At 47.8% G+C, this 27,899-nt stretch overlaps 2 protein-coding genes across 10 annotated transcripts in view; one reads left to right on the top strand and one right to left on the bottom strand.

Moving 5' to 3' along the window:
* Positions 1-417: 417 nt before the first annotated feature.
* On the bottom strand, positions 418-14,790 carry LOC144577538 (uncharacterized). The gene is made up of 3 exons (XM_078335965.1): positions 10,233-14,790; positions 9,114-9,309; positions 418-5,752 (listed from the first exon to the last, which is right to left on the bottom strand). Exon 1 carries the CDS (start codon positions 12,309-12,311, stop codon positions 11,445-11,447), a length of 867 nt encoding a protein of 288 aa, XP_078192091.1. The 5' UTR covers positions 12,312-14,790; the 3' UTR covers positions 418-5,752; positions 9,114-9,309; positions 10,233-11,444.
* The window catches only part of LOC108589025 (uncharacterized), a 33,594-nt gene continuing 16,577 nt past the window's right edge, over positions 10,883-27,899 (top strand). For 2 of the 9 annotated variants that reach the window (XM_078335963.1, XM_078335961.1), the window contains exons 1-4: positions 10,883-10,978; positions 16,538-16,808; positions 20,323-20,433; positions 25,806-25,875. In XM_078335963.1, coding sequence (XP_078192089.1) covers positions 25,851-25,875 — 25 coding nt within the window. In that variant the 5' untranslated portion in view covers positions 10,883-10,978; positions 16,538-16,808; positions 20,323-20,433; positions 25,806-25,850. Of the gene's footprint in view, positions 16,809-20,322; positions 20,434-24,948; positions 25,047-25,805; positions 25,876-27,899 lie in introns of those variants that run through there. The other 7 variants (XM_035259418.3, XM_035259414.3, XM_078335962.1 and 4 more) reach the window with 4 other exon arrangements.

Here is a 27,899-nt window from a genome sequence, read left to right as displayed (position 1 = left end):
TTACCTAGCATAATGCATTTCTGATTTATTAATATCTGTGTTGCCTCTTGAATCAGAATGTCTTTTCTGTTGCCGTGTAGTACTCCATTGTTTATCCATTCAGCAGCTAAAGGGCATTTGTGTTATTTCCAGTTTTTGGAGATTATGAATAAAGCCACTATAAATATTCACATATAAGTTTTTGTATGAATATAAGTTTTTCTTTCTCTTGGATAAGCACCTAACAATAGAATTGCTGCATTGTGTGGTAAGCATATTTTTAAATTTATAAGAAACTGCAAAACTGTTTTCCAAGTTGGCTATACCGTTTTGCGTTCCCACTAGCAACCTAGGAGAGTTCCAGTGGCTCTGTACCCTTGCCAACACTTGGTATTATCCATTTTCAAAGTCAATGTAATGATATGTAGTAGTGTTGCATTGTGGTGTGTGTGTGTGTGTGTGTGTGTGTGTGTGTTGTTGTTGTTGAGACAGAGGAGTCTCACTCTGTCGCCCAGGCTGGAGGACAATGGCATGATCATGACTCATTGCAACTTCCACCTCCTGGGTTTAAGTGATTATCCTGCCTCAGCTTCTGGAGCAACTGGAATTACAGGCACCCGCCATCACACCCGGCTAATTTTTGTATTTTTAGTAGAGACAGGGTTTCATCATGTTGGCCAGGCTGATCTTGAACTCCTGACTCAGGTGATCCACTGCTTCAGCCTCCCAAAGTGCTAGGATTACAGGCATTAGCCACCGCACCCAGCTGGCATTGTGGTTTTAATTTGTATTTCCTTAATGACTAATAATGATGAGCGTCTATCTTTCCATGGGCCTGATTTATTTTTTTAGTGCTATTGCTATTGGAGATTATCATCTTACTTTAATCATTTACCTATTTATTTTCCATCTCTCCCATCACGTGTGAAAGCAGAGACCTTGGTATTCATTCCCTAGAATAGCATCTGGTAGTGGATAATGACGATGACAATGGTGGTGGTGACGATGGTTGTGGAGGTGGTGACAGCTAACATTTGTAGAGCCCTTAGCGTTTGCCTAGCACCATTCTTAGCACTTTACTCATAACTCACTTAGTCCTCACAACCACTCCAAGAGACAGAGATGCTACCAACACCCCATTTTACAGAAGGAAACACCAAGGCAGAGAGAGGCAACTAGCCCAAGGTCACACGGTTAATAAGGGGCTTAGCCAATTCTTGATCCCAGGTGTTTTGGAGTCAGAACCCCCAACTTGGCTGAGCCATAAACGCGGAACCCATGGAGGGATCCCTTGTCCTGTAAACTCTGGATCTGGAAGCTCCCTGCTTAGCTTCCCACTAGAATCCATCCTCTTCCTCACTTTCCGGACAGCGTAGATGTGATTGGGACATTACACAGCCCATAGCAACCACTCAATATGCCGCAGGTGGAGAGAATAAACTGGAGTCACAGCCTTGGCTCTTCTGAAACCTGGCTCTGAGAATGGTCCCATAACAGCCTTTGTACCAGAGAATTTTATTGCTCACTGAATGTCAGCACATTTCCTTGGCATTTCCTCAGCCCCTTTAGAGTCAGTTGGGCCATATGAGAAGCTCTGCCCGACGGACTGTGAACAAAAGTGATGCCTGTCATTGCTGAGCCAAAGCATTTCAGAGCCCGTGTGTGACCTCATCAGTGTCTCTTCTCTGCCACGGTGACTGGAGGCCACATGTTCTGGAAGGGGCTACAAGATGATGGAGCTCCTGGCAGCTTAGGTCCCTGAGTAGTTGTGTGGGCCAGAGCTCCATCTCCCTGCCCCCTTCCCACACCAGCATGGAATGTGAGTTCATGTGGTAAACGGAGGAAGGAAGGAAGCCTTTGATGCACTACATCACTGAGAGTTCAGAGGGTATGGGTTACTGCAACACAAACTTGCCTATCCTACAAAATCCCCCTCTTGGGGACAGGTCACCTTGCTGCATTTGTTATTAGAACATGTTTGGATGACTTTCCGGGTGAGAGAACTAAGCCCATTTGGGAGCCCCTAAGTAAGTATAATTTCAGTGTGGGTAAAATAATCTCAATTCCCAAGTTCAAGAGTTCCCTACTCATGAGGAAGAGTGGGGGCTTCCAGGTCCTGCAAGGGGATCTACCAGCAGGAGCTTCCCCACTTGGAGAAGGGAGGCATGAGCTGAGGCAGGTGGTGGCGTCTCCATGAGAGCTGGGGCCTATGCTTACATTCGAGGGCCTGAACTTGACTTTAGAGCAAAGGCTGGAGCATCTTCAGAACTTTATCCTCAACTCTGGTCCAGGACCAGCTCTCAGAAAGGCGCTGGAGCCCCCAACTCATCCGTCCATAACTCAGGGGTATAAAGAAAACTCCCACAGGGCCTTGGAGCTGCAAGCTAAATTGCAGGGTTATATTTTGAACTTACTGGTGTTTTTCTCTGGCAATTATCACCTTAAACATTGTGTGATCCTGTAAGACGGCATGAGGAACAGGAGAAGAGGCTGCCCCCTAAGATAACAGGGGCACCAGCAGGCAACCCAGGGGAAAGCCCTTCCTGCTGATAAACGCCCTGCAACTTCTCACTTTCCCCAAAAAGTAAGACTTGGCTACAGTGGAATCTACCCACCAAGAATCAAAAGGTGTGACTGATCCAGTGCAACTGAAAACAGTCATTCCAGGAAACCAGCAGCCTCTGCTCCATACTCCACCTCGAGCATCTTATCTACTTGAGAGTTTGTTCTGATGATGAGAAATTCATTTCTGTGGGTGTGTTGGGGGAGGGAGTAAAGGAGACGTGTTTAATTGGGTGCCGGCATGAGATTTTCATCCTGCTTGGACACCCTGCATCCACCATCATGGCCATAGCATTTGCTCAGGTACGTTTGAGATAAGGAACTGTCAGGGATCCAGGGATGGCTCATGGCTTGAGTGGAGTTAGCAAGGCTGGGGTCAGCTCAGACCCTCAGCTCCAAAGTCCACCTGAGCATCTCACTCAGGGAGGAAGGGGTTGTAGGTTTTGACTCATGGTGTGGTTCAGAGCCCAGGCAATGCTGGGATGAATGCACAGGTGCTTGGAAAATGCCTGACTAGAATCGCTTTGAGGGAGGAGTCCCTGAATGCAACATGAATCGTTTTCCCCTGAATGATTTCCACTGATTGATCAGGCTTTAGTTCACGGTCTGCCAAGGGTTTGGGGGTTGAAACAGAGGACAAAGGTCCACAGGCAAATGGTGATGGCAGCGGCTACGGGAATGCAGGAAGAGCTGGCACAGGAATGAGGGGACAGGTGGAGGGTAGGTGGGGGGAGGAGAGGAGGGAGGAGAGGAGGAAGGGGAGAGGAGGGGAGCAGGGAAGGGACAGGAGGGGAGGAGGGAAAGTGGCCCACACCCAGGTGAGGGGTGAGCACCATTGCCACTGTGGTTGTCAAAATCATCATGGGCCCCATAAATTGCACCCAATGAGCCCCCTGGGCTAAGTGCTTTCCTTCTGCTAACTCATCTGCTTCCCACATGTACCATTGAGGCAGGTACCCTGACCATCCTGGTTTCCAGGATGGGGAAGCTGAAGCATGGAAAGGCAAAACATCTTGTGAGGAATGGGGTCATTTCAAACGGCAGTCCAGCTCTAGCGCCCATCCCTACGAGTCCTTGATAACACCGCGGTGGTCAGGTTGGAGATGGATGGCAGCTCCTCCTGGATGGCACTGGCAGAAATTCTGTCTGTGGGTGGTCAGATCTAAGATGGAGAAAACTTCCTCTTTCTGCCACTTACTAACTCTGTGACCTTCAGCAAGTTACTTACCCTTTTTGGGACTGTTCCTTATCTCTAATGCCATACTCATATGGCATTAGAGATAAGACAGAGAGACAGAGAGACAGAGACAGACACAGAGAGAGAGAGAGAGAGAGAGAGAGAGAGAGAGAGAGAGTGTGTGTGTGTGTGTAGTGTCTCATGCAGTATTTTGTATAGAATAGGTACTCCACAAAAAAGCAGACATCCAGCCATGGGGCCACGGTACGGGGGCACCAATCTCCAGAATTTCCAAGCATGTACATATGTGCACACGTATGTGCTCCTATGTACATGTGTCCCTGTCAAGGTGACCACTCATGCACCTGCATACATGTCCCTCCTTAGTCCTGTCCCCAACTCAGGGTGGTGGTGGCATTAGCCATGGAACCCCCCCCAAGACAAACACCCAGGCATCACTCCAGAGTCCTCTCTTTCCCTCTCTCACCTCGCATCCTATCACCACAGGCAGCCAATTCCTGAATGTTTCTCAACCTCATCTTCTCCCCAATTCTCCCCACCCGCTTTTGGGCACAAAGGTCTCAGCTGCTTCCTATCCTCCTGCCTGCAGCCCCCAGTCACCCCCAGCCACACAGTGGCAATCAGAATGGCCTTTCCCAGTCACAAATATGACCTCATCCCTGCTCCACTTAAACCCCACCTAGGAAGGCTTGCTAGGCCAGACATGAAACTCTGAAGCCCTGAGGAGCAGCCTGACAGATTTGACTAAATAAAGATCTAAAGCCTCTCTCTGGCCAAAGACACCACAGACAAAGTTTAAAAAGACAAAGAGAAGACTAGGGAAAATATTTCCAACACACAAAACAGACAAGAGTTTCTAAATTCCTAGTGCACTAAAAGCTCTTTTATATCAATCAGAAAAAGGCAAAAAGAAAAGAAAAATGGGTAAAGGATGTGAACAGTCCATTCACAGAGGAAGGAATACCCACGGCAGCTAACTCTACGAAAAGATGGTCAGCCTCACTGGGGAGAAGAGACGTGAGTGCTGAGACCACAGAGAGATATTTTTCTAGATTGGCAAATAACTGAAAGATTGAGAATGTTCAATGTGGAGGACGGTGTGGGTAAATGACCACTCTCAGATACCAAAGGGGCAGCATCAGCTGGCCCAACCCTGGGAGGAGAACCGTTGCTATAAAAACTGAGCCAGCAGACCCTTCATCCCGGCCACTCCACATCTAGAAATCTATCCTGCGGAAAGGCTTACAGGTGTCAGCAAGATATATATGAGGATGTTCCTCAAAGCGTTATTTGCAAGAGTGAAAAATGGAAGACAACCTAAATATCCATCAATATGGGACTAGTTACATAAATTATGCTTTGTACAAACAATGGAATATTAGGCAACAATTAAAAAGAACATGGCAGATCTAGGCGCCGAGACATTGACTGATGCCCACAATATACTGGGAAGTGAAAATGGAACTGGTGGAGTAATGTGTACAATATAATTCCGTTTCCTTTTTAAATAACATACAATCAGTATGTTTGTAACAACACAGAAAATGTTCTGACTGGAGACATGCCAGGCCAAAGGGGGTTTTTCTTTAAGGGCAAATGGGATTTTTCTACTCTACAGACACACTTCTATATTTTTTCTGTTTTTTAATTTTACTTGAGCAAATGTTGTTTTTATAATACAAAGAAACAAATTCCTCATCCCATAACTCCTCACAGGCTACAGGACAAAGTTCAAACTCCCTAGCACGGCACCCTAGTACCCTGGGGATGCAGCCTCTGGGCACCCTCAGCTCTGGTCTCCCCCTGTTCCAGTCTTATTTAAATCCACATGCTCCCAACTCCCTTACATGTCCCCAAACTGCCTCCAGGCCTTTGTCCTGTATGGCCCCTCTTCCTGGAATGTCCTTTTCTGCCTTCTGTGCCTCACCTTTTCAGTCACTGCTCAGATGTCACCACCTTCTGGAAACTCTTCCCGAGCACTCCCCATACTCTGCCTTTGTGGGGCACCTGCTCCTGTAACGTGAAGGTGGTGACAGTCGAGATTTCGGACGGGCACGGCATTCACTGGGGGCTGTGCAATGTGCCTTGCATTGTATTGACTCACTGAATCCGCCTAGCAGCCCTCTGAGATAGGTTTACCATCACCTCATTTAACAGACGGGGAAACTGAGGTACACAGCGGTTACATGACTTGCTCAAGTTCACACAGCCAGTAGGCAGAGGGTCCCATGCAGCCTTCTACTAGAGCTGAGCACACAGGACTGGAAACCCCTGGTCCCTGTACCTGCCAGGTGCCAGAACTGCCCTATGAGCCCAAGGCTGGGATTTGCCTTCCCCCCTGCCCCCACCCCCCTACCGATGCAGAACCTGGGCACAGTGGAGAATGCACCAAGGTCTGCTGGGGTTGAAAGCCAGCCCCCATCCCCCCACAAGCCAGGGCTAAATTAGGCCCCCTGGGGGCTGGCCTCCTGGGTAGGGGGCTGGGTTGGGGATGGGGACCAGCCCCAAAACAGCCAGCTGACCTAGGACTGCCAAGAAAACAGATGGGTTTGTAAAGGTTCAGTCACTCCCCAGGCAATGACCCCAGCCACCTCTCATGTACCTGTGTGCCAGGCCCAGGGGGCAACTGGCCTGGGAAGCCAGGGCAAAGAGACTCCCCTGCCCTCCATGCAGCTGCCAAGTCAGATGCAGGGAGGCCAGGAGCCTAAGAGGAGTGAACAATAAGCTCAGGGCGGTGCCCAGGGAGGGCTCTGGGTTCTGACTGGGTGAGGGCACACAGGGGTCTCCATGAAGGCAGTGGCACCTGGGCCCAGCCTGGAAGGAAGGGGGTGTATGGGCAGATGGAGTGTGGGGAGGGGAGCTCCAGGGGCCAAGGGCAGCTTGAACAAGGTCCTGGAGGGAGTGGTATCGGGAGTAGGGGTAAAAGTCGTTGGCTGTGGCTGAAGCAAGGTGGGAAGCCACAGGGGATGGGGTGGGTGGGTAAGCTCCTTCTGTGAAAGGCTCCTTTTGACTTTGGTGAAAGACGGAGGAGAAGTTGTGCCTCAGCCCAGCAAGGAAGGGGTGACTGTGGAGGAGGCAGCTTGACTGAGGATCTGAGCTTGTCAGGCCAGCTCTGCCTCTGCAGTTAGCAGTGTGGCTGTGACCTAGTCCCAGGACCTTGGCTCCCTCACCTACGGACGAGCAACCCAACCTCACAGGCTGCTGAGGGAACTAAATGAGGAACCCAGGGAAGCAGTGGACCTGTCTAGGGCGTGGTGCTCCCTGGGGGTGTCTGCCTGTGGACCAATGAACCTGTGTGCAAGCAGGCCCCTGAAGGCCTCCCATCCCAGGGTAAGTATTCAAACACATACAACACTTGTTTAAAGTGTAACTTTAGGGAGGGCGCAGTGGCCAACACCTGTAATCCTAACAGTTTGGGAGGCTGAGGTGGGAGAATCACTTGAGGTCAGGAGTTCGATACCAGCCTGGGCAACATAACAAGACCCCATCTTAAAAAAAAAAAAAGCCAGGTATGGTGGTACACCTGTCATTCTAGCTACTCAGGAGGCTGAAGCGGGAGAGTAACTTGATCCCAGGAGACTGAGGCTTCCATGAGCTGTGATCACAACACTGCACTCCAACCTGGGCCATACAGTGAGACCCCATATCTAAAAAATAAATAAGTACAAATGTAAATTCAAGATAATGGGATTGATTTCAGACTCTTTCCCTTAAAGCAATGCACTGCAGGAGGCAGAGCCCCATGATCCTGAGCAGGTCCCTGCCCTCCCAGGGCCTAGGCTTCCCCAGATGGGTGGTGGGTAGCCATCTGGGTGACTTCTCCAGCCTGGCTACTGGGAAGCAGCTGGAGCATGATGAGAGGGAAATGACTGTGAGTGCCTGGAAATTCAGAGGGGTGGGACCCAGGGTGGGGAGGGGGAGGTGAAGGAGGCAGAAGGCCCTCCTCCCTGGCTAGTCCTTAGCCCTGAGCCTGTGGTTGGAGGCCTCTGCCTGCTGTCTCTCCCCTGCCGAACCAAGGCCCTCCCCATTCCCTCTGCTCTCAGAACCTGATGGGCTCCCCACTCCTGCCAATGCCCAGATTATGTTCACCCGGGTGGGAGTGGAGCAGTCATAAAGAAGCCCCCAGCTCCTACAGCAAGTTCACTCCCAGCAACACAAATGTGCAGGCCTGGACGCAGGCAAGACCCAGGCACATGCCCAGCCTGGCTGGGCATGGTGGTGCATACCTATAATCCCAGCTATGTGGGAGGATGAGGCAGGAGAATTGCTTGAACCCAGGAGGCAGAGGTTGCAGTGACCTGATATCACGGCACTGCACTCCCGCCGGGGTGACAGAGGGAGATACCACCTCAAAAACAAAAAAATTTACTTATGAACTACTGTGAAAGTAGTATACCCCATACTGTAATGAGATTATTCATTCTCTCATCGTGATCTTTGAAAAATGCAATCATTTTTCCCTTTTAAGATAACCCAGATTTAACAAAAACTAAGAGTAAACAGGTTGAGTGTAAGTTTTTCCATACCTTCGCTGAAAATGCAAAGTTATCACTCCAGTCTTTTTTTTTTTTTTTTTGTGAGACGAAGTTTCACTCGTTACCCAGGCTGGAGTGCAATGGCACGATCTCGGCTCACCGTAACCTCCGCTTCCTGGGTTCAAGTAATTCTCCTGCCTCAGCCTCTGTCTGTCCCCTGCCTCAGCCTCTGGAGTAGCTGGGACTACAGGTGCACGCCACCATGCCCAGCTAATATTTGCATTTTCAGTAGACATGGGGTTTCATCTTGTTGACTAGGATGGTCTAGATCTCTTGACCTCGTGATCCACCTGCTTCGGCCTCCCAAAGTGCTGGGATTATAGGTGTCACCCACCATGCCTGGCCCCACTCTAGTCTTAATAATTTAGAATCAAAATAAAAACACTCCACAACCCCTACTCCTTTCTCTCAAAAGGATCAGATTATTAAGGAAAAGAAAATGCATGTAATGAAACTAACGGATACATGTATTGTTTAGGCACCCTTCCAAATGTAAAATTTTCAAAAAAATTTTTCGTACTTTGATAATCAATATAATCTGTGGTCTAAAACCAGGCACAGTGACTCACACCTACAATTCCAGCACTTTGGGAAGCTAAGGCAGGATGACTGCTTGAGCCCAGGACTTCAAGATCAGCCTGCACAAAGAGAGACCCCCATCTCTAAATAAATTAGGAAATAAATAAAACTGTGGTCTAGGAAATAAATGGAAGGAAAGAAACTAAGAGTTGACAGTCAAATATATAAACATACACACATCCATAGTCTGCAAATGCTTCCTACTTGCAGACTGTAAATGCACTATGTGATACTTTTCTGCTAAGTGCATTAGTCCTTACTTGGCTTTCCTGCTTCCTGGAGTTCACAGACTGAAGCAGGCCTTGAATCTCCATTTGGTGTTCCACCACTTGTTTGTGTCGATCACTCAGAAGGTCCTGCAGCATCCTTTCCTCTCGCCATAGACGCTGGCACAGCTCCTCCGCTACCTCACTCCACCCTGGTCCAAGTCTGCAGAGCAATGTTTGCACTAAGATCCTAATACAGAAAGGACACTGTAAGTTTCTGGGGGAAAGAACTGCCTCTAGTAAATAGCAAAGGGCTTAAAAGACTATTACAGAAGAAGGAGCCGTGAGATTCTTGAAACTAAGCATCGTGTTTTACTCATTTTTGTTTTACCAGGCCCGGAACACAGAAGTCTCTAAATACATGTCCCAGGAATGAATACTAACAGAGAAAATTATCTCTAGTGGCCACTTATGTAACTATTGTTTTCTGAATTAAGTCTTCATCCTATTTGTTCAGGGCATGTAACAATTAATGTTAGTGAGGATAAATGGACACTCAGTTCATTTACTTTTTTTCTCCCCAGTGTAACCTTAGAGAGGGAAGCACAAAACGATAAGCAGAAAGGAATACTAAACACTGTATGTGCTATCATAGGGATGGTTTCAATTTCTGTACTACCCAAAGGTACATGGTGAAGGAAACGGAGGAGCCATACTGCCTAGCTTACTGGATCTGCTACTTATTAGCTATGTTAGCTTGGACAGGGTACTTAGCTTCAGAAGTCTGTATCCTCCTCTATAAAACAGGGATAATAGTATGTGCCTCATGGACCCTGGCAATGCTTCAGTAAAAGTAAGAGACAGCCAGAGAGAAGGAGAGAGAAATGTGTATTTACGTATGAACAAGAATTGGAAATAAATCAGAAGTATGTGAACAGAAACCAATATTCACTGGCTCGCCTCACAAAGTTCATATTACGAAAGAAAACAGAAATGCTAAAGTCTCTAACTTTCTAAACTACAAGGAAGGAACTATTGGCTGCTATTTTTGGTTTTCTCCTCGTATACAAAGCAGAATCCCCGGTTTTCAGAAAATGATGGAACGGGTCCTGCCTCAGGCTTAGAATACAAGTGGGAGAGGAACACGAAGTCAGAGATAGGTTTTGCTCTTACCTGCACAGTAGCTTCATTGGCGGTGTCCCAGGCACTGACCGCGTCAGCGGCAGTCAGAGGCATCTACGGTGCATGGGCGGCGTCCGCACCCCGTGGCGCGACAGTGGCGTCCGAGGCACTTCCGTGGCACCCCAGGCGCGGAAGTCACCTGTGGCGCAGTCACCGCATCAGGAGTGTTGGCGGCGCGGTAGGCTCGTCAGGGACGGCCGCGTTTCAGGCGTTGACAGCGTCAGTAACGTAGGCGGCGTCAGCTGCGCGCTCGGCGGCGTCCAGAGGGTCTGTGGCGTCCGGGACGTCAGCGGGCCAACAGCGACATCTCATGCGCTAATGGCGTGGGCAGCGTCTACGAGGTCTGCAGCTCCACGGAGGCGTCCTGAACACTTCGGCGGCGTCCCAGGTGCTGATGGCATCGGCGACGCAGTCAGCACCTCGGGAGTGTGGGCGACGCGGTAGGCTCTTCAGGGTGCGGCCGTGGCGCGGTTAGCGGATTGGCCGCGTCCCAGGCACTGTTAGTGTCAGTGCCCTCCGCGGCGTGGTCTGCGCGTCAGCTGCGTTGGCTGCGTCAGCAGCGTTGCAGGCGCGGTCCGCACTGGCGGCGTTGGGTGGGGGGAGGTCTATGGCGTCAGCGTGGTCGGCGCGTCACTGACGTCAGTGGTGCGACGGCGGCGTCTACCATGCGTCGGAGGGGTCCCAGGCGCTGACGGCATTGGTGGAGCGGTCAGCGCGTCTGGAACGTCGTTGGTGCGGTAAGCTGGTCGGGGGCATCCACAGCGCGGTCAGTGGCTCAGCGGCTCTGCAGCTTTTCAGCCACTCACAGGGTCAGTGCGGTCGGCGGCGCAGTGTGCGCGTCAGCTGCGGCAGCGGCACTGGAAGCGCGGTCCGCGCCCGCGGCTGGGGGGGGAGGGGTGAGTCTGTGGTGTCAGCGTGGGTTGCACGTCAGTGACGTCAGCAGCGCGACGGCAGCGTCTACAGTGCTTCGGAGGCGTTCCGGTCGCGCATCGGCAATGTTGGCGGTGCGGTAAGCTGGTCGGGGGCATCCATGGCGCGGTCAGCGGTCCGACGGCTTCCCAGCTGCTCATAGGGTCAGTGGCGTCGGCGGCGCGGTAGGCTGGTTGGGGACATCCGCGGCGCAGTCATCGGTTCGGCGGCAGGGTCCCAGGCGCTGACGGCGTCCACGGGGTCTGCGACACAATGGCGACCTCCCAGGCACGGTCAAAGCGTCGGGGGCATCAGCGTCGCAGTCTGTGTAGTGGGCATCTGCCACGTGTTGGGGGATGTCCGTGGCCCTTCTGCGACGCGACGGCGACGTCGACGTCCCAGGAGTGGATGGAATTGGCGGTGGTGGCGCGGTGGGCTAGTCGTGGGCGGCGGCAGAGCGGTCAGCGGGTCGGCGGCGTCCCAGGCGCTGACAGCGTCAGTGGCGGCGGTGGCGCGGTCCGCGCGTCGGGGGCGTAGGTGGCGCGTTCCCGGTCGGCAGTGTCCAGAGGGTCTGCTCAGTCCGCGCGTCGGGGGCGTCCGGAGGGTCTGCGGGGCGACAGCGGCGTCCGACGCGTGTTTGGCGCGTCGGCGGTGACTGAGCATCAGCGTCGCGGTAGGCTCGGGCCGCCATCGGTGTCGCGCGCCGGTGCGTAGGCGGCGGCGCGCTAAGTTAAGGTTTACCGGGATGTCCAGGCAGCATTTCCGACGTGAGTGCCACGGTGGAGCGGTAGCCGGGATCTGCACTGAAAGTTTAAGGTTTAGTAGGAAGTCAGGGTTTAGGGGGAAGTCCACCCAGCGTTTCCGAGGTGAGGGCGCTGCGCCAAGCCGGGAGAGCGGTGAGTCTGGGACCCGAGGCGCACAGCTGGGTCGATGTGCGTGCCGGGGGCCTCCACAACTTTTGCTGTGCCAGCGGGGCGGGCGCGCCGGGCCCCCAAGCATAAGTTCCCTGCATTGGATTCCTCGCTTGCTGCTGCCGGCCGCAGCCCTGCTCTCATGGGCTCTGGGGAAGAAACTCGCAGGCAGGTTTTCCTGTGGCATCCCAGGAGGTGGAGGGATGGAGCAGCTTCGTTGGCACATCTTCCTAGATCTGGTGGAGGACATTGACTCTTTGCCCCACCTTCGAGGCCAGAAATCGGTTCCCTCTGGGGACCTGAAGGGCAAGAGATCTCAAGCCCCAAATTTGCAAAGTTGGGGGTCTTTATTGGCCTCCAGGATTCCGCACCTGGCGATGTCTCCAGCTTGGTGGTGGGCAAGCCAGGTGTGCCAGATCCAGGAAGCAAGCACTAGGGGAGCATTTGTAGCCGTCGCTGAATCGCCTCAGGACTAGTGGGGCAAGCCTCAAATGACCCGCAGCATTTCCAGTAGGTTGGATTGTGGTGCTGCCATTTGCGCTAGAAAGAGTTGCTGTGGTTTCCCTGTGTCTGTCTGCCTTGGGAGCTTCTCAGATCATCTGGTTTGGCATCCTCTCTCAGAAGACTTCTGGAATGCTTTCCTCGATTTCCTTCTGTGTTTTGCTGGTAAAGCTACTTTCAAAAGGAAGTCTTTTCTTGCAGTGCTATCTTTTCTTTGACTCCCAGTGCTTGATGAAGTTAAAGGAAAGTAATCTGCTGGTAGTTTTTCATCTTTGATCTGAGCTGATATGTGTTAGTAGCTTTCTTTTGTTTTTAAATGTTATTGGTAAAATTTCACCTGTGAACCAGAAACTCGTTTTTTCTCTTCTAAAATGCTAGCTTTAAGATTTCTGAGAACTTTGTATCAAAGAAATCTTGGAAAAATTACTGAAGTCTACAGAAGCACCTCACAATTTTAAATGTGCAGGTGGTCCTGGGACCGTGGATCACACCTGTAATCCCAGCACTTCCAGAGACCAAGGCGAGCAGATCAGTTGAGCCCAGGAGTTCCAGACCAGCCTGGGCAACGTGGTAAAACCCCGTCTCTACTGAAAAGACAAAAATCAGCTGTGTGTGGTGGTGTGTGCCTGTAGTCCTAGCTACTCGGCAGGCTGAGATGGGAGGATCACCAGAGCCTGGGAGGTTGAGACTACGGTGAGCCGTGGTCATGCCAGTGCACTCAGGCCTGGATGGCAGAATGAGAGCCCGTCTCAAGAAAAGAAAAAAAAAACAAAACAGGTAATGAATTTACACTAAGTAAATTTCACCACATATCAAGAAATAGAACATTACTAGATGGGTGTATAAATGTAGGAGTGGCATTGTTGGTTTTAGAGGTATGTGAATGACAAAACTTTAGTATCAGTTATTGTTGATCAATTTCACAAAGTGGTTGTACCGCTTAGCTGGGAATATTCTGGTTACCCCACATCTTTGCTTCTACTTGTCAATTCAAAATTATTTTGCCATTCTAGTTGAGGTGCAGTAATATATCAGTTTAGTTTCATTTGCATTTTCCTGCTATTGAGATTGAGTATTTTTTATTGCCATTTATATGTCCTGTTTTGTGAAGTGCCTGTTCAATCTTCATATCCTGTTTTCATTGATATGCTTGTTTTTCTGTTGATTTGTAATTCTTTATTCTGGATATGTGTCCTTTCTAGGATATATATGTATTATATGTATTACATTTCTCTATTTTTCAAACTGTAGCATGCCTTTTCACTATTTTAATGGTGTTTTTACATGAATGGAGATTCTCTGTTTTTGTTTTTTTTTTTCTTTTTGAGACAGGATCTCATTCTATTGTTCAGGCTGCAGTGCAGAGATTTCACAACTCAATGAAACCTCCACCTCCCAAGGCTCAAGAGATCCTCTTGCCTGAGCCCCCAAGTAACTGGGACCTACAGGGGAGCACCATTATGCTCAGCTCTTTTTTGTATTTTTAGTAGAGATTGGGTTTTAACACGTTGCATAGACTGGTCTGGAATTCCTGGGATCAAGGGATAACACCTGCTTGGCCTCCCAAATCATAGAGATTACAGGCATGAGCCAGTGTACCCAGCTGAGTTTCTTAATTTTAGTCAAATTATCCTTAATCAATCTTTTCGTTTACGGTGACTGTGTTTTGTGTCCTGTTAATCAGTGCCTAACCTAAGAATATGAACACTTAATCTCATAGCAATTTTAGTTTAGTTTATGCTTCCCCACCCCCCACCCCCATGCCCCAGATAGGCTGTCACTCTATTGCCCTGGCTGGAGCTCAGTGGCATAATCTCAGCTCACTGCAACCTCCACCTCCTGGCTCAAGTGATCCTCCCCGCTCAACCTCCTGAGTACCTGAGACCATAGGCATGTGCCACCATGCCTGGCTAAGTTTTGTATTTTTTTTGTAGAGCTGGGGAGTCACCATTTTCCCAGGTTGGTCTCAAACTCTTGGGCTCAAGTAGTCTGCCTGCTTCAGCCTCCCAGAGGGCTAGGATTCGAGCCAACCCACCCACCCATGATTCACTTTTTACTACATGGATGTGACTGACAGCTTGATCCAGAACCATGTATGGAGAAGACCATCTTTGTCCTTCTGCACTGTGTAGCACTTTTTTTCATCAATTGGATGGCTGTATGGTCATGAGATTGACGAAATCAGTTTGGATCTGTTTCTGGACCAACCTGGGCAGCATAGCAAGATCCAATCTACAAAAAATAATAAAGAATAAAGAAATACATGAAATTTTTAAGTGGGTAGAGCAGATGGAGCCATAGGTGGTAATTTATAAACTATTGTCAATTTTCTTGGCTACATAGAGATGTTGGTAAGTGAGATCAGTTGGGAGTTCAGGCAAAATGTATTAAGTGAATTCTTCGGTGTTCAGAATGATTGCTAGATGTTGGTTGTGACTTCAGTTAGATGTTATTTGAGCCTCACAGAGCTACAGGTTTTATTCTCTTCTTTATTTATTTGTCTTCAAAGATTTTTACAATCTTCCTGTCAAGGCAGTACCTCTTTTATACTTAATTGTTCTTAGGTATACTTAATTACCAGGAAAATTTTGTGGATCATACCTTCTAAGCCACTTAAAGTAAAGGGCTGATGTGATGTAATGTAGACGATAGGATTCTACATAATAGTTTCAGGAGTATATTGATTAAATTGTTTCTTCTTTTTTTTTTTTTTTTTTTTCTTGAGACAGTCTGGCTCTGTTGCCGAGGCTGGAGTACAGTGTTGTAGTGGTATGATCGTGGCTCACTGCAGCTTTGACCTTTCAGGCTCAAGCAGCCTCCCACCTCAGCCTTCTTAAGTAGCTGGGACTACAGGCATGCACCACCATGCCTGGCTAATTTTGTATCTTTTGTATGCAGGGTCTTCCTATGGTGCCCAGCCTGGTTTGAAACTCCTGGACTCAAATGATCCTCCCACCTTGTCATTTCAAAGTGTTGGTATTACAGGTGTGAGCTATCACACCTGGCCGTTTTAGTTTTAATAATTTTATATTTTTCTAACTTAGAATATTGACTAAGTCTAATTTATGAATATGATATTCATTATGATTATTTTGTATGTATTTAACCTCATTTTAATATAAGCTTTTGGAAATTAGAGATGTTGCTTCTTATTTGCTACTGTGTTCTCAGTACTTGACCTTGCCTGGTATAATACAGTTATTGAAATAGTTATTAAATGAATGAATGAACCACATTCATAAATTCTCCAAGTATCACAGCGTTCACCATCTAATAAATAAAAGAGCTTGTCTAGAGTAGAGTCACAGTTAACCTGCCATACAAGGAAATGCCAATGAAAATCAACCTTTGTATGTGTAGCTGCTAAGATTTGGGTGCTTTTGTTACTGCAGCATAAAGTAGCGAACCTCAGTGAGATGGCAGATAGAATACACACACACACACACACACCAGATAGACCAATAGATGAGACTCCAAAGATAGTTCATTCAGCATTAACTAACCACACCTACACTCTCTTAATTTCCTAACAGAAAGAATGGAATTCCTGTTCACTAAGATCTGCCTCCAAGAGTACTTTGTGAAAACTTCTCTGGGTATGCAAGTATTTAATCAGGACCTTTTCTTTTTCCTCCTGCAGGTTGGAGTGCAGTGGTGCCATCATAGCTTACTGTAACATCTAACTCAAGGCTCAAGGGATTCTCCTGCCTCAGTTTCCCAAGTAGCTGAGACTGCACATGTGCACCACCATGCTTGGCTAATTTTTTATTTTCACAGACAGGGTCTTACTATGTTGCCCAGGCTGGTCAGGGCTGTTGATTGCCTACGACAGAAACCCAACCAACCCTAGTTCCCGCCACCTTTCAGTCTGCTCCTTTCTTAGTCTTCCGAGTCTCAGCAAATGGCTATTTCATCCTTCACGTTGCCCAAGCCCCAAATCTTAATGTTAACCTTGACTTCTCTTTTATGTCATAGCTTATATGAAGGCCAATCATGCTCAGACCCAGGCGGAGGTTCCTGCTGACCCAGGCTCTCACCGGCAAAGTGTCCTTTTCTGTCCTCCTGAGGGCGTCTGGAGCTTCAGTGCTGTGTGCTCTGGGCCTCCATACTGGGGCACCACCGACTCTGGCTGTCCAGGGCTTCCAGTGGACTCGCTGAGGCACTGATGTCGAATCTTCCCCATTCAGCGCACCAAGAGCAGCCTCCCACGGTGTGGGCTGACATGAAGAGCTGTCAGATCCAACAGGTAAAAATCATGAGGCACTGTCAGCTGGATGGGGTCAGAGAGTCCTCTCTCTATTGGGATTCAGATGAGAAGGGAAGATTCCATAGGCCCTAAACACCACAGCATGACCAGCGTGTGCCACCCACGAGCTGTAGTGCATTGTCATGTGGAAGTTATTTGACTTCAGGAGAGGACAGTGTTCTCTTCAGGCCTTTTTCCCAGTCCCTCTCCTCTCTCTTCCCCTCTCACCTCCTAGTCTCCATCCCCATTTGTCTCTCTTTTCACCTGCTTTCTCCTCTTCAGCTTTCATGGTTCTCCCGTCCACCCGCATTTCCCAGGCTAAGGCCTCTGCATTGTCCTGGGTGGGGAGATGTGTCTGGATTTAGGTGGTGCCCTCTATATGTGTCCAGGATGGGGAAGCATGGCTCAGCTGCAGTATAATGGTTTCAGAGAGTGGCCGCTTTTGAAGGCCTTTCAATCTCCCATTCTAGAATGGTGTGGGACGTAAAATTGATGGGCCACTGTGGAATTCTTGGTTCCTCAGGACCTTGTAGTGGATGCCATCTTTCACTGAGCATTCACAGGGTGGCTATTAGGTGCCAGGCCCTGCTCAGGGCTAGGGGCACCATAATGAGTAAATACCAGGTCACTATCCCATGGAACCCACCACTGCAGGTATCAAGAGGGGGAGAAAGAAAGCGACGTGGCCTGTTTGTGTTCTTCTCATATGGTCACCTGCCAGGTCCTGGGGGAGTGGGAGCCAGTGCAAGGAGAGAAGCCCAGTGAGAAAGGCAAAGGGACGATGTCAGACCCAGGGGCTAAGACCCCCACCTGCAGCCGGGTAGCTTCTGCAGTGGACGAGGAGCAGCAGGAAAGGTCATGGCCTAGTATTCAGGGCTTCACTGTCCCATCTCATTCCTGGGGATGCCAAAACTTGTCCAAAGGGAAGACTCAGTGTCTCTAGCAGCAGCAGGCCAGAGACAGAAAGTGTTCCAGAGAAGCAGGAAGGATTGTACGCCCTGGACACAGTGTATGGTTTTATAGTAGTGTCTGTCTGTCTCCCTGTCTCCCTGTCTCCCTCCCTCCCTCCCTCCCTCCCTCCCTCCCTCCCTCCCTCCCTCCCTCCCTCTCTCTCTCTCTCTCTCTCTCTCTCTCTCCCCTCTCTCCTCTCTCCTCTCTCCTCTCTTTCAACCTCAACTAGTTAGCATGTTGCTGTTAATGGAAAATATCGGTGGTGTAAGTTCCCCTGAATCTTCTCATCTTCATGTAAGTTTGTCTGTTCCCCCATCCCTCCCTTGTTTCCTTCTTTTCCTTCCTTCCTGAGTTTTCTGATCAGGGTCCTGTGAGGCTAAAATCCAGGAATGGCCTGGGAATGCTTTTTCTCTAGAGTTCAGGCTATTTTTCTGAGTTCACTGCATGTATTGAAAGAGTTTGTATTCTTGTTCGTGAAGGACTGAGGGCCATTTTTCTGTGCTGCCTGTCAGCCAGGAGACACTGACTTCAGATGCCACCTGCTTTCCTCCTTACCTATTTTTTCCATCTTTCAACCAATCACAACTCATGGAGTCCTTCTCAGGCTCCTCCCTTCTCTGACTTGATCTTCTCCAACCAGCCACAGAAAGCTCTGTCACCTGCGGAGAGATGTGATTCGATCTACTTCATGCAGGTAACTTCACCATCTTCAAGTCATGTAACTGTCATAGAACAACATGATCACAGGAGTGGTTTCTCATCACCTTAACAGGCTTCAGAGACAAGGGTATGGCATGTTTGGGGACCATTTCAGAAATTCCGTCTACCACAGTTGGGCACTCACATTCTCCCATCTGCAAAATACATGCACTCTCTCCTCTAAAGCTTCCAGATTTCATGTCATTAAAGCATTAGTACAACATGAAAAATGTCACATAAACCACATCAGATCCAAAGTTTAAAATCTCATCTAAAACATACACACCAGATGTGCATGAGGCTTCTGAGGGTGTCCATTAAGTACAGATCCTTGATATAATTTCCTTACCTCCTTCAACCTGTGAAACTGAACACACTGCTTATCTGCTCCTAATGTGGAATGGCTGGACAGACACAGAATAACAATTACAGTGATTCTAGTTCAAAAAGAAGGAACATGGAAGGGAGAAGGAAGTTACTGACCCAAAATCGTTTGGAAATGGAGCTGGGCAAAATCCAGCAGGAGGTTCTTAAGTAGGATCCACAGCCTGGGACTGACCCTGCATCCTGTGGGACTTTGCCCCAGGGATCTTTGCTCTGCATTTCTTGAAACCATTATTATCTATCTTGTTTTTTTCCTCACTCCTGTGGTTCTTCTCCTTTCTCCTCATGACAGCGTCCTCCGCTTAATCCTTGGTCCGTCATCCCCAGCAGAATCAGTCAGACATTGCCTGTGTCTCGGTCCTGACCGTCTCTACGAGGGGCTGTCCTTGTGAGCCTGTGCTCCTCTGGGACCGTCTTCACTTGTTCATTTCATTGAACAAGTTACTTGTAATAAAAGTCACTAATTGTAAATGTAGAATTTAATAATTTAAGTAGATATGTAGAATTTTGTAGCCATCGCCTCTGTCCCCACATAGAATTCATTTCTTACCTCCCCAGATTCCCCAGAGCCTCTCTGCAGTCATTTTCCAATCCCTGGTCATCACGATGGAGCCTGAACAAAATTAAAATTTGGAAAACAGAGCACATTACATTTAAGCTTTTATTAGATTGGAATTTTATATAATTGACCATTGTCTTACTCTTGTGTCAACTAGAGGAGATATTTCATTCTAAGGACTTTCTTTGGGGGAACTTAGTAGTAGTCCTGTTTATTGCTCTCCTTGAATTGGTTCATCTATGCTGGTGATACATAGTTGCTATCAAACCTTGTCTGGTGAGTGCAAGTGAAAGAGCCTTAAAAAAAACACCTTCTATTAGAAATGTAGATGATGAATTTGCAGATAATGTTATGTGGAGTTAAGTTTGTTTTTGAGCCGGAGTTTCACTCTTGTTGCACAGGTTGGAGTGCAAGGGTGTGATCTCGGCTCACTGCAGCCTCTCCTTCCCGGGTTCAAGCAATTCTCCCACCTCAACCTCCTGAGTTGCCTGGATTATGGGCATGCACCACCACGCCAAGCTAATTTTGTATTTTTAGTAGAGATGGGGTTTCTCCATGTTGGTCAGGCTGGTCTTGAACTCCCAATCTCAGGTGATTTGCCCTCCTCGGCCTCCCAAAGTGTTGGGATTCCAGGCATGAGCCATTATGCTGGAGTGCTATGGTGCAATCTCAGCTCACTACAACTTCTACCTCTAGGGTTCAAGTGATTCTTGTGCCTCAGCCTTTTGAGTTGCTAGGACTACATGCCTGGCTAATTTTGTATTGTTAGTAGAGACGGGTTTCTCCATGTTGGTCAGGATGGTCTCCAACTCCCAACCTCAGGTGATCCACCCACCTTAGCCTCCCAATGTGTTGGAGTTACATGCGTGAGCTACCACACTTGGCTGGGAGTTAAGTATTTTACCATCTTTTTACTTTCAGAAATTGTGTTGGTAACATTGAAGAGACACTTCTCACCTTCCTGAAATGCCCTTCATTATCTTCTTCAAGTTGAAAGGGCTCTGGCACAGCCCTTGCAGTGCTCCCACAAAGGTAAGTATAACATTTTACTGTAGTTCCTTGCTTTTTTTTCTCTTTTGTGCCTATAGGGCTTAGCATACATGTATCTGAAAATATAAAGAGTACAGATAGGCACCTGTAACTAGTTTTCTGTTGCTACCTTTTAATGCATTATAACAGGTTAGTGGTCTGAAACCACAGAACTCAGGAATGACTGGGTTCTCTGATTAGGGTCTTAGGAGGCTGACATCCGGTTATGAGCTGCTTGTGTTTTTCATCTAGAGCTCAGGCTACTCTTCCAAGTTCACTACAGATGTATTGGCAGAATTCCTCTTCCTGTGGGTGGAGGACTGAGATCCCTTTTTCAGTCCTCCTGGCTGTCAGCCTGGAGACACCCTGACTGCAGAGGCCACCTGCATTCTTTCTCACTTTCCCCATCTTCCAACCAACCACAGCTCATGGAATTCTTCTCCAGCTCCCGTCCTCTCTCTGACTTTGTCTTCTACCCACTAGAGAAATCTCTGACATGTAGGGAGTGATGTGATTTGATCCGGCCCACTCAGGAAAGCTCAGCCCTTGTATTAGTCTGTTCTTGCAATGTTTCTTGTTTTGTTTTGGTATGCTTTTGTTTTTTGGGGTTTTTTTGAGATGGAATTTCGCTCTTGTTACCCAGGCTGGAGTGCAATGGCACGATCTCAGCTCACCACAACCTCCGCCTCTTGGGTTCAAGCAATTCTCCTGCCTCAGCCTCCCAAGTAGCCGGGACTACAGGCACGTGCCACCATGCCCAGCTAAATTTTTTGTATTTTTAGTAGAGACGGGGTTTCACCTTGTTGACCAGGATGGTCTTGATCTCTTGACCTCGTGATCCGTCTACCTCGGCCTCCCAAAGTGCTGGGATTATAGGCGGCCATCGCGCCCGGCCCTCTTGCAGTGTTATAATTCATGACCTGGGTGGTATATAAAGAAAGAAGTTTAATCAGATCATGGTTCTGTGGGCTCTGCAGGCTTCTGCTTCTGGGGAGGCCTCAGGAAACTTAATCATTGTGGAAGTGGAAGCAGGCACAGTCTTCACATGGCTGGCAGGGGGGAGAGAGCGAGAGAAAGGGGAAGTGCTACATACTTTTAAACAACTAGATCTCGTGGAAACTGTCAGGCGACGGCACTTGGGGGATGGTTCACAGCCATTAGAAACCGTCCCCATGATCCAATAACCTCCCTCCAGGGCCCCCCTCTAACACTTAGGATTATAATTCAACACGAGATTTGGGTGGGGACACAGAGCCAAACCATATCACTCTTTAAAGTTCTATGACTGCCATGTTACAGCGTAATTACAGGAATGTCTCACCAGCTTAACAGGTTCCAGAGATAAGGGTACAGCATGTTTGGAGACCATTTTAGAAATTCCACCTATCACAGTTCAACTTCTGTTCCCCAGCCATTTATATTCCTCAGAGATGTAAAATACATTCATCTTCTCACCTAAGGTTTCCAAGTTTCGTGTCATGAATGGGTTAGTTCAAAGTGAGAAATGTCATGTAGCTCTAATCTGATCAAAAGTTTAAAATCTCATTTAAATCATCTACACCAAGTGCAAATGAGGCTTCTGAAGGTGTCCATTAAGTACAAATTCTTTTTTGTTTTTGTTTTTGAGAGTGAGTCTCGGTCTGTCCCTCATGCTGGAGTGCAGTGGTGTGATCTTGGCTTCCTGCAACTTCTGCCTCCTGGGTTCCAGCGATTCTCCTGCCTCAGCCTCTTGAGTAGTTGAGATTACAGGCATGCACCACTGGATTCAGCTAATTGTTTTGTGTTTTTAGTAGAGACAGGGGTTTGCCCTGTTGGCCAGGCTAGTCTGAAACTCCTGACCTCAAGGGATCCATCCCCCTCAGCCTCCCAAGGTGCTGGGATTACAGACATAAGCCACCATGCCCAGCCAAAGTACAGATCCTTGATATAATTCACTTACCTCTGTTGGCCTGTGAAACTGAACAAACAGCTTGTCTGTCCTCAGTGTGCAATGGTGGGACAGTCACAGAATAATGATGCTAGTGATTCTTTTTCAAAAAGAGGGAAAGTGGAGGGAACAAAGTCACTGATCCAAAACCATTTTGAAATGGGGCTGAGCAGAGTCCAGCAGGAATGTCTTGATTAGGCTCCTCAGCCTGGAACTAACCCCCTGTGACAGGGGGCGTTGCCTCTGGGCTCTGCATTTTTTTTCTATCATTATTGAACACATTTTATTTTCCTTCTTCCCCTATTCTTTGGTTCTTCCCCTTTCCCCTCATGGCAGCATGCTCCACTTAATCCTTGTTGCATCATCCCCAGCAGAATTGGTTGGGTATTGCCTGTGTCATGGTCGTGACCATCTCCAGGAGGGCCTGTCCTTGTGAGCCCATGCTCCTCTTCATTGTCCTGACCTCTCGCAGTCATGATTGCTTTTAGCTGACCTGGCTGGCTTAGGAGAAAACCTAAGACTATGGAGTCCCAGAACCCATCTCTGCCCTCTCTATCTCTAAGAGAGGAAGAAAATAACAGGGATCTTCTTGGAGAAATGACCCACGTGAGGGCCTGGACTCTCTAGCAGTTAACAGCAGAGAAAACTCCCTGAGGAAGAATGGAGGAGCTGAGAGCCCAGGCCGGGAAAGCAGGGTTGTGTGAAACACTCTTTAATCCTGTGTGCTCCCTGCCCCAATCTAGTGGCTAGTGAATGACAGCTGATCGAGTATAAATGCCAGGACTATAGAACTGTGATAAAGGGTTTGTCCAAGGAAAGGGGCTTTTACAGTTTTGTTTTCACAGAGGAAATTGGTATTTTTAATCTAAAGTTTTCTGAAAGGCAGCAGTGAAATTCTGGAGGGTGAGTTACCTGCACTGCACAGGGAGGCTGAGGCCAAGGCTTGTGTGTGGGATCTGCTGCCACCAAGAGGTGAGGGTGCCTGGGAGAGTCTTAGTCTTTCTGGGCTTCAGGTTCCTTATCAGTAAGGTAGGGGCTTATTGTACCTCTCTGAGGTCCCTTCCTGCTCTGTTTTCTCTGAGTCTCCAAGGAATTGAGATGGTTTTTAGTGCTGACTGGGACCCTCAGCTGAGACCTGACTCTGTCTCCTGGAGGAGCCTGAGCTGAGGCTACACCCTGAAATCCCAGAGCTGAGGAAAGAAAGAAAGTCAGCAGGTTTAGGGGATGAGTATAATCCACAAAGGACAAGCCATTGATAGATGAAAACCAAAGAAGGGGAGAATAAGGACAAACTGGGACAGAAGCCTCAGGGGAAATGGGCAATGTCTATGATCACTTAAATTCTCAGGGAGCAGCATGAACTGAGTAATGGGGACAGAGAGAGAAACTTACTCCACAGGAATCTCCTGCCTCTGGCCAGGGAGAGCCATAGGGTAGATCAGAGCTGGTTTATAGCGAGGGGCAGCTTCAACTCCAGGAGGGGGAGGATGCGACCGTGAGCCCCCCTCCCTCAGACCCAGGAGCCTCGACCTTGGGGCTGCCGTAGCAGTGGATGCTCTTCAGGTTACTGTGGGTTCGAGGGAATAACCGTGCTTAGAGAAGGGTTGGAAGTGTTCATTCTTACATCGAACAGCTCTGCCCTAGGTCAGGTGCCAGAGTAAGTGTCCCTCAATTGTATGTGAAGCAGTGATACTTTACTATTCTTCTGCACCTTCACTTGAGGGAAGCTTCTCATAAATTTTTATTGAGTATTTAATTTTCTTCATACTGTGCTAAGCAGTTGGGATTCAGCTATTTAACATCTCCAAAGAAAAGCCAGTGAGTGGAAGAAGAACACAAACAGATCATTTCAACAAGATACGGTAGTTCTACCCAACTGAGGTGTTGTGGCAGCCTGGAGGCTGGGAGGGTATGTCAAAGGACATTGCTCCTAATGACAGGGGGAAGCATAAGAGAACATTTTCAGATTGTCCAGGACTCGTGGCTGATGCCTATAATCCCAGCACTTTGGGAGGCCGAGGCGGGTGGATCACAAGATCAAGTGATCGAGACTATCCTGGTCAACATGGCGAAACCCCATTTCTATTGAAAATACAAAAACATTACTTGGGCGTGGTGGTTCATGCCTGTAGTCCCAGCTACTTGGGAGGCTGAGGCAGGAGAATGGCTTGAACCCGGGATGCGGAGGTTGCAGTGAGCTGAGATCACACCATTGCACTCAAGCCTGGGTAACTAGAGCAAAACTCTGCCTCAAAAAAAGAAAAATTTCAGAACAGGCTAGCCTTCCTTTAAGCTCCCACAGGAGAGGATCCTGGGGCAGGGATGGTGTAGGGCAGGCACCTCTCTAGAGAAGGGGATTTGCAGCATTCTGAGAGAAAGAGCATCCTTACAAGATACTGGTGACAGAAATGTAGGTGAAAGGGTTGGAGGTTTGTAATCAATTTTATTCAGTCATGAACACTGCTGAGAGACCCCTGTGTGCTGGGCCCTTAGCTAAGAACCATGACCACAGAGGTGAGTAAAATAGGATCCCAGCTTTCACACAATTCTCATTCTAGTGACTGGTGATTGATGAGAAGTGTAGTCATGGTGGGTTCATTGGAACCAGTGGCCGATGCTGCATGAGATGACCTCAGTGTATGGCCTAAGCCAGTGATTCTGGACTTCTGCCATATTTCAGCATATGGAGGTACAGTGCACCAATACCTCTGCTCCATGTGGAGTCAAAGCAGTTAACACAGACAAGATATTCAGAGGACACTGATGATATCAGTAGCTATTGACTGTTTCCAGCTGGGCAAACAAAGAAGTAAATTTAATAAGTCTTCTAAATTTGTCCTTGCCATGATGATAAATAACTTTACCTTGATAATGAATGATATTCTGGCAGATTACTTATAAGTTACCAAAATGAGAAGTAACTTTATGCTGAGTACAGCGGGCACACAAGCCCTTGAGGACACATGCCTGAGGATTCCGATGAGGATATAATATCCAAATATGTACATGTTTGGACCTACAGTCCAGCTTTGAAACAGTAAAAGACCTAGTTTCAAATTCAAGGTTGCTTTGAGTAGAAATTCACTTTACCTCTCTATGCATGGCAATTGGGCCAGTCTTCCCTGAGTTGCCCCTTACAAGAAAAGCAATCATGCTGGCAAGTTGTCAGACTTCAGCAGACATGGGTAAGTAAGGAAGTCTTACCAATCTATTTGAGCCACCTAGCGAGAAATGAGAAATTTAGCAAGTTCATTCACATTCAGGACAGTTGTGTACACTAGATCAGAGGTCCTGGTACATGAAGAACAGACCCCTAACAAGGGCAAGTGTTCCTTCCTGTCCTAGGACATCACTTCAGGGAAGTGGGAACACAGCTGCCTGCTTTACAGTATGGGTTAGTTTTGTGCCTGGAATGTGTCTGACGTCCTGCTACCTGTACCCATTTCAGGGAGCCTTGGGAGGAGCCTAAATCACTGATGGAATTGGACAGTGCATGGAGATGGTTGAGCAGGATGAGGGTAAGTGCAGGGGCATGGCCAGGTTATACTGGGAGACAATGAGTGGCACTGATGGGGACAGACACAGATAAAGTCAACAGTTTGTGCTTCAGCATCAAAAACACAAACCAATAATGAATGTGCTTTTATAAGTAATAATATTTTTTTATTTACATGAGAATTTAATCTCAAAACAGAAATCATAAAAATAATAAGTCCAGCGCATAAAACCTAAACTATAGCTCATATTTATTCTTTCTAAATGGAGCTATCAGTAAATCTTCTTCATAAAACATATTGTTATAAAAAGGCAAAATTTCACCAGGTACGGTGGCTCACGCCTGCATTCCCAGCACTTTCGGAGGCTGAGACGGGTGGATCACGATGTCAGGATATCAAGACCATCTTGGCCAACATGCTGAAACCCTGTCTCTGCTAAAAACACAAAACTTAGATGGGCGTGGTGGCATGTGCCTGTAGTCCCAGCTACTTGGGAGACTGAGTCAGGAGAATCACTTGAACCCAGGAGGCAGAGGTTGCAGTGAACCGAGATTGTACCACTGCATTTCAGCCTGGAGACAGAGCAAGACTCTGTCTCAAAAAAAGAAAAAAAGCAAAATTCGTAGTGAAAATCATAGGTGTTCCTTAGAAGAGAGAATTAAATATAGTCAAGGGAAGACCAAGTCTCATAGTTCTCTTGTATATTCCAAAGTTTCAGGGAAATTCCAGGTAACAGAGGATATTTCCCATGCTGTTAAAGCAAGGTTGCAGACACTAATGAATTCTGGGCCCAATACTCTAGGAGGAAACACCTCTGTCCTGGAAAATGAGACAGGATTGAATACTTTTCCTATGACTCATTCTGGTTATTCATCCAGGATCACAGAATCTAAACAATGGAATATGGCCAAATTCATGATTTGCTAACCCTCTTCTCAGGTTTCTTACCTGACTCTTAGGATAACAGCATTACCTTGAAGAATATGATGAAGATATGCTGTCCAAGTATGTGCACAGTTTTGAGCAAAATGCCTGATACAAATTGGTCAACAAACAATTACTGGATGATGATATGAATATTTACTTAATGACATGGATCCTATGAATAACTGTGGAATAATTGTTGTGATTGCTTTTATTAGCAGTGCTCAAAACTCATCTCTGTGTGACCTCAAGTCAGCCACATAACTTTGTGAACCTGCAGTTTCATCAGTTTTAAAATGAAGGAACCTGACAGATTCTCATTCTGTAACAGAATGTCAGGCCTCCCAGACACCAGAACATACCTTTACGTAAAGCCTTTGATATATCTCCAAGCAGTATCTCTACAGTGTAGTTGGAGGATGGTGGGGGCTGCAGAGAGGCATGCTTTCCAATGGGATTCAGGCAGTCCTTCTTCCTTGACTTCCAAATGAATGCTGGGCAGCCCAGGGTCACACCCATTGCACCCTCAACTCAGGCAAGCCCAGCAGCCAAACATAGGAGACTTGGGCTACAGAACAGTCTCCCAAATCCCAGACTCACAATCCCTACGTGGAGATGACGGCTGAGAAAGTAAGGGGGTGGTTCAGGGGATCACTCTTCCCTACTCGTTCCTCTCATCTCAAATTCACTTTCCGTTGCACAGCAACACTGAGGACCACCAACCACCCCTGACCATCACCTTGATCTTGTTGTGTTTGGTTAGTGGGATGCACCCACACATTATTGGTGTTAGACCAACTCAGAGAAATATCTATCAAACAGTGTTCCATAAGAACCACTCATGGCCCTGTTGTTTTCAATAAATGGAAAAAGTGAAATGAAAACAACAAAGTCATACCAGGTTCCCAAGACTTCCCAAGATAGATGGTCACACATGCTTTCAGGAGATCTCTATAGAAATGGTTTCACTGATGCAACACCTTGAAAAGAGCTCTTCTGGGACTAGAATGACATCTATAAGTGACAAGTATGAGATGTAGTATTAAGTCATATTAAAAAATCATCCCACATAGAGGAAGCTTTGGACATAGGGATGCCACACTGGTCTTAATTGTAATGAA

This window comes from Callithrix jacchus, chromosome 8 (assembly GCF_049354715.1).
Source record: "Callithrix jacchus isolate 240 chromosome 8, calJac240_pri, whole genome shotgun sequence".
Lineage (NCBI taxonomy): Eukaryota > Metazoa > Chordata > Mammalia > Primates > Cebidae > Callithrix > Callithrix jacchus.
This window is presented reverse-complemented; position numbering and strand designations above follow the sequence as displayed.

Excerpts from the sequence above, each read along its gene's own strand:
- LOC144577538 (XM_078335965.1), bottom strand. The coding sequence starts at position 12,311 with ATGTCCTCCACCAGATCTAGGAAGATGTGCCAACGAAGCTGCTCCATC.